Source organism: Thamnophis sirtalis, unplaced genomic scaffold, assembly GCF_051295495.1.
Source record: "Thamnophis sirtalis isolate CommonGarterSnake01/CBP01778 unplaced genomic scaffold, rThaSir2_p1.2 scaffold_6, whole genome shotgun sequence".
Lineage (NCBI taxonomy): Eukaryota > Metazoa > Chordata > Lepidosauria > Squamata > Natricidae > Thamnophis > Thamnophis sirtalis.
The window spans coordinates 12,530,354-12,536,353 of NW_028261386.1; the positions used below are offsets into that span (position 1 = coordinate 12,530,354).

Below are 6,000 nucleotides of genomic sequence, written 5' to 3' on the forward strand. Positions count from 1 at the left end.
CCAACAATGCAGCACCTAAAAGTGGCCCTTTGTAAAGCTCTGAAATTAAAAAAAATGGTGGTGGGTGGAGGTGGAATGTCTGGCAAGATTTCACTAGTTTTGCCTGGCAGCGTGACCCGTCAAAACCGCGCTCGACTAAGCCGCGCCCGATTAAACCACGTCGCTGATGTCATCAACAGGGCGACAACAGCCAGCGCGGAGAAAGAAGGGCACTTTAAATAGCGCTTTGAAAGCAAGCCAATTCAACTTAAGTAAGGGTTAGGTTTAGGGTTAGGTTAAGGGTTAGGGTTAGGGTTAGGTTAAGGGTTAGGGTTAGGTTAAGGGTTAGGGTTAGGGTTAGGGTTTGGTTTAGGGTTAGGTTAAGGGTTAGGGTTAGGTTAAGGGTTAGGGTTAGGGTTAGGTTAAGGGTTAGAGTTAGGGTTAGGTTAAGGGTTAGGTTTAGGGTTAGGTTAAGGGTTAGGGTTAGGGTTAGGGTTAGGTTAAGGGTTAGGTTTAGGGTTAGGTTAAAGGTTAGGTTAAAGGTTAGGTTTAGGTTTAGGGTTAGGTTAAGGGTTAGGTTTAGGGTTAGGTTAAGGGTTAGGTTTAGGGTTAGGGTTAGGGTTAGGGTTTACAGCGTGCTTCTGTCTCCGCGCTGTTGTCGCCCTGTTGATGACGTCAGCAACGCGGTTTAGTCGGGTGGGGTTTAGTTGAGCGCGGTTTTGTGGTGGAACCGCCTGGCAGATGTGTCTTCTATAGACTCTATGACAGGGGTGTCAAACTTTCATTGAAGACTGCATCAGTGTTGTGTTTTACCTCGGGGCACTGGGGTGGTGGAGCCAGGGTGGGCATGGCCTACTCAAGGTCACTCCTCTTGGGGGCGCTTGTGGTGGCCTGAGCGCTCTGCCAGTGAAAACGGGCTCCCAAGCTCCATTTTCGGCTGCCCCGGCCTCCTGCAACCCTTTGCCAGTGAAAACAGAGCTTGGAGCTCCGTTTTCACTGACAGAGGGTTGCAGGAGGCCGTGGCAGCCAAAAATGGAGCTCAGGAGCCTGTTTTCACTGGCAGAAGCACCGTGGGCCAGTCCTTCGCTGTTTCCAATTCGGTCCCGCGGGCCAGATCTCAATACCCCGCGGGCTGGTTCTGGGCCCCAGGCCTTGAGAGCTCTGCCAGTGAAAACAGGCTCCTGAGCTCCATTTTCAGCTGCCGAAAATGGAGACACTCCTGCTCGATGAGCTTTGAAATTTCACAAGGTCTAGGACAGCAGCTCCCAGTCTTTTGGGTACCACGGATGGTTCCGTGGAGGGAGGTTTTTCCACTGACTTCTGCGGGCGTGGTTTTGCATGCTGCCTGCATGCCGCAAAGGGGCTTCACTTGTTTGTGAGGACCGGTTTCAGGCACCAGGCCACGGACCGGGGGGTTGGGGCCCCCTGGTCTAGGAGACAGAGGAGCGTTGCTGAAATGTCTATTGCAACGCTCAAAGGGGTTTCTGATTCATGAACTAAGCAGAGGTTTCTGAATAATGTGAAATAGGCCACTATGCAGAGTCTTTGTCAGGGTTCCAACTAACGCCTCCCCGAACAAAAGAACTTTGAGACATGAGGTCTCCTCAAAGAACATTTTATTAGAGCATGTCATATTGGCAAGATGCTGGTGAAAACCAGATCTAAAAGTTCCCGCCAGTTTCCCCCCTAATTAAAAGTAAAAGTTTTTCAATTCCCCAGAGGCATCAGTCACATGGTCTAATCAGCACACAGTCCAGACGTGGTAATGACCTTAGTCTCTACCTCCCAACCACCTGCGCACATGACCTTGGTTCCCAGGGGAAAGAATGTTCTTTTGGTTATAGCACCCCAGCTATCTCTGCACTCCCCTCCCTATCCCGCGACTCCAGTCTGTGTCAGCACTGAAACCCCAGTAGAATAGTAAGATGGCCATCATCTAGCCAGCTTCAGAGTTGACGGTGCTGCTGTAAATTAATTTGGGGTCTTGGAGAACTACATCCAAACTTCTCTTTTTGCCATTGTGAAGTTGTAATGCGCTTTTTCTTCTCCCCAGATGAGTGTGGAATCGTGGCTCAGATCTCTGAGCCTTTAGCTGCCGCAGACATCCCTGCCTATTACATCAGTACTTTTAAGTTTGATCATGCACTGGTGAGTTGATTGAGATGAATAATGTCTATGCTACTCTCTCTCTCTCACTCCCTTTCTCTCTCTCTCTCTCTCTCTCTCTCTCTCTCTCTCTCTCTCTCTCTCTCTCTCCCTCCCTCCCTCCCTCCCTCCCTCGAGCAATTTCAACCAAACTTGGTACACAGATGACTTACCCTCTGGAAACAAATGCTGTGGGGATAAGAAACCCCTAACACCCCTTAGGGTGTGTGTTCTGCTAAGTTACAGCCTGTTGTGTCTTACAATGGCTTCTACCATTCCGTACTGCCATAAAATGGCTTCTATTGTACAGTGCAGTGGAGTCGCCATGGTAACAGCTTCACAGTACTCCACAAGGGGGCTCCCTCTGGTAAGGGGGAAAATCCAACATTAGAAATTAAGGTGGTATCACTTTTCTTGACGCTTCTGGGGGCACAGGGGAAACATTTGCAACTGATTTAATTGTTGCTGAAATCAGGGCTTTTTCTGTCTAATACAGGATTATGATAAATACCCGGGCAACGCCGGGTTATCAGCTAGTCTTTCTTATAAAAAGTACAAGATTCTGAAGGACATTGTATTGCTTATGTGTATGGGGCTTATAGAGGAAGTATACCTAACAAAATTCCCTCCTGCGTTTGGCTGAAGGTTTGAAACCTTTCAAAATGCCCCTTGTCAGTAGGGATGACTTTCCATTTTGTATTGATTGCCATTTTCTTTAAAAGTGCAATCTCCCCCCTCCAAACAAAAATGAGAAAAGTTTGGATTTATTTTTGAAAAGTGCATGAGTTGGCTGTGGGAATTTTATTCCTTTTTCCTTATTAAAAAGCCAAGAATATCTGAAACACCTGGGGGCTTTTTGAAAATACTAGTTTCTTCTCCAATACCTCCTAGAACAGGGGTCCCCAAACTTGGCAACTTTATGACTTGTGGACTTCAATTCCCAGAATTCCCCAACCAGCTATGCTGGCTGGAGAATTCTGGGAGTTAAAGTCCACAAGTCTTAAAGTTGCCAAGTTTGAAGACCTTTGTCCTAGAATGACCCTCCACCATGCTGCATACTTTAAAAAAGAAATATAAAATATTTTCCCCTCAGGGAAGAATCAACTGAAACCAATTTTTGCCCACCTCACATTCACCCAGCAAAAATCTCACGAGGGTGAAGTGTGCAAATTCACTTCCAACAAGTTTCAATGCCAAAATCTATTTGCTTACCATTCTTTACCTGATCATTATGGGGAGGTGTTGAGAATTACACAAATTCTCAACAGTTTTTCTCTTCTGTTTGACACCACGCCCGGACCATCTAGCTTTTCAAGCCAGGCACTGTATATTTCTGCCCTTACCAACACACCCTCTTCAATTCTCACGGGATGTCCATTATTTTTCCTGTTAACAAGGCATTAAGCGCCTTTCCCCCGTTAAAAGCTTGAGCAGAAAAGTCAAAACTGCACCTCCTTTTTCCCCACTGTCTCTTTGCTATTAGCATCACCTTCTTTTTCCAGCTTGGAAGCTGTGGTGTGTATTTAAGAGCAGAAAGTCAACATGATCTCAGATAGCGAAGGTCAAATGATTAGATCAGTTGGGTTTACTTTCCTTGAACATTAACCATAGCAGTGAGATAAGCCCATCCACTCCTATCTCAAAACTAACACACTGACCTATTTCTCACTCATGTGATACCGTCTACATCTGGCCCTACCTCTTCAGGTGAGGCTCTCACCTTACTAATGCTCATCTATCCATAAATAAGCTCCAGGTGGGGAATTTGTTGAGTCAAGGGAGAAAACTAAGGTAAGCCCTTGTCTCCACGTAAATTACTTTTCTGCTAGAGCAACACCAAATTCTCAGGCTTGGAAGCTACCTTTCACATGGGGCCTTCAGACCTGCTGCATTTTCTGATGTGGGAAAACTCTGACACAAATCCTTATTCCAGTTTTGGTTTTGATCATTTCCCTTCGGCTTAATAAAAAGTAACTTGTGTACCTTCCAAAGGGAAGAAGAAGAAAAATTGTGAAATGTTAATGGGAGACGTGTGAATCTGTCGCACTTACTTGATTTCCAAGGGATTGGTTCATGGCATCATACAGCTGGTCCTTGACTTATGACCACACCTGAGCTCAGAATTTCTGTTGCTGAGCAACATAGTTGTTAAAGTGAATTTTGCCCCATTTTATGACTTTTCCTGCCACAGTTGTTAAGTGAATCACTGTGGTTGTTAAGTCGGTAACTCAGTTGTTAAGTGTATCTGGCTTCCCCATTGATTTTGTTTGTCGGAAGGTTGCAAAATGGTCATATGACCCCAGGAAATGTCATAAATATGAGTGAGTTGCCAAGCTTTGAATGTTGATCACATGTCCATGGGGATGCAGCTATGGTTGTGTGAAAAATGGTCGTAAGTCACTTTTTTCAGTGCTATTGTAACTCTGGTCACTAAATGAGCTGCTGTAAATTGAGGACCTTAACTTCCCACACACTCCAATGAAAATATAAGGGAGCTTCAGATCAGAGGTGAGCAGAGGGTGAGGTTTCTTCATTTTCTTTTTCCTCTGCGGACAATTTATTGGTGGTCTAAATACAGTGTTGTATTAGGTTAGGTTTATTTTTCTAGTATGCTTTAGATCAGTGTTTCTCAACCTTAGTCAATTTGAGATGAGTGGACTTCAACTCCCAGAATTCTATGCTGGCTGGGGAATTCTGGCAGATGATGTCCACTCATCTTAAAGTGGCTAAGATTGAGAAGTACTGATCTAAAGCATACTAGAAAAATAAACCTAACCTAATACAATACAATCCAAAAGATGTGGACCAGAACTATCATCCACACACCAAATGTCCCATCAGAACAAGGTGACTATCTCTGCTCTGCAAAATGCAGGCAAGAAGATACTTCACAAATGCAAAGTTTGTTATAACATGTTATAACAGAGAACCATCTTAGAGCTCCCACTGCTGGTTGGGACCTAGAACAGCAGAGTTTGAACACACTGGTAGGCTGAATTTGATCAGGAGAAACGATCCCTGGTGGCTCAGTGGTCAGAAATGGTATTCAGCCGGTTTGGACCGGTTCGAGCGAAGCAGTAGCGGAAATTTTGAGTAGTTCGGGGAACCAGCAAATATGAACTCTGGTTGGCCCCGCCCCTGTGGTTTCCTGTCCTATATTCCCTTGTTTTTTTAGCTCATCTGATTTGCAGTAGAGTGGATTGCTGTGCCTCGCTGAGCTAAAAAAACCAGCTCAGCTCAGCAGCGCTGACACCAAGGGGGGTGTTTCAGTGCTGCGCGCGCAAAGCACACTCTCGTAGAACTGGTAGGAAAAGATTTGGAATCCCACTACTGGTTAAAGTGCTGTATTGCAGGCAAATAGCCAGGAGTTCGATCCTGACTGGCTCAGCCTTCCATCTTTCCAAGGTTGGTAAAATGAGGACCCCGATTGTTGGGGGGCAGTAGGCAAATAATGCTTACATTGTAAACCACCCAGGGAATTCTGAAAAGCACAGTGGGGCAGTATATAAGCCTAAATGTTATTGCTATCCAACCTCTGATCTTTCTTTGTTTGTTTTTCCCTCTCATAGGTTCCAGAAGAAAATATCAACGGTGTTATCAATGCACTCCAAGTCAGTCAACCTGAAAAATATTAATTTTTTCCCCCCCAGAATGGGACCTAGGTGTATTTTAAAACAAAGAATTCTTCTCAGTATTTCCTAGCAATGGGGTGGGTGGTTCTTTCTTTCTTTTCTTTTTTTTTTCTTTTTTACTCCAAAGAGAGCACGGGAGAAATATTGCCATGCCACGAAGAAGTGATGAAACAAAAGACTATTGCATAGGCAAACTGACTCCCAGTAGCTTTTTACAAAATAGTAATAAATATATATAAGCAGG

At 45.0% G+C, this 6,000-nt stretch overlaps 1 protein-coding gene across 1 annotated transcript in view; it reads left to right on the forward strand.

The window, feature by feature from the left end:
• Positions 1-6,000, forward strand: part of CASTOR2 (cytosolic arginine sensor for mTORC1 subunit 2) — a 102,858-nt gene extending 96,858 nt beyond the window's left edge. The window contains exons 8-9 of the mRNA XM_087717199.1: positions 2,033-2,127; positions 5,694-6,000. Of these exons, the coding sequence (XP_087573325.1) occupies positions 2,033-2,127; positions 5,694-5,759 (161 nt within the window). The 3' untranslated portion in view covers positions 5,760-6,000. The remainder of the gene's footprint in view (positions 1-2,032; positions 2,128-5,693) is intronic.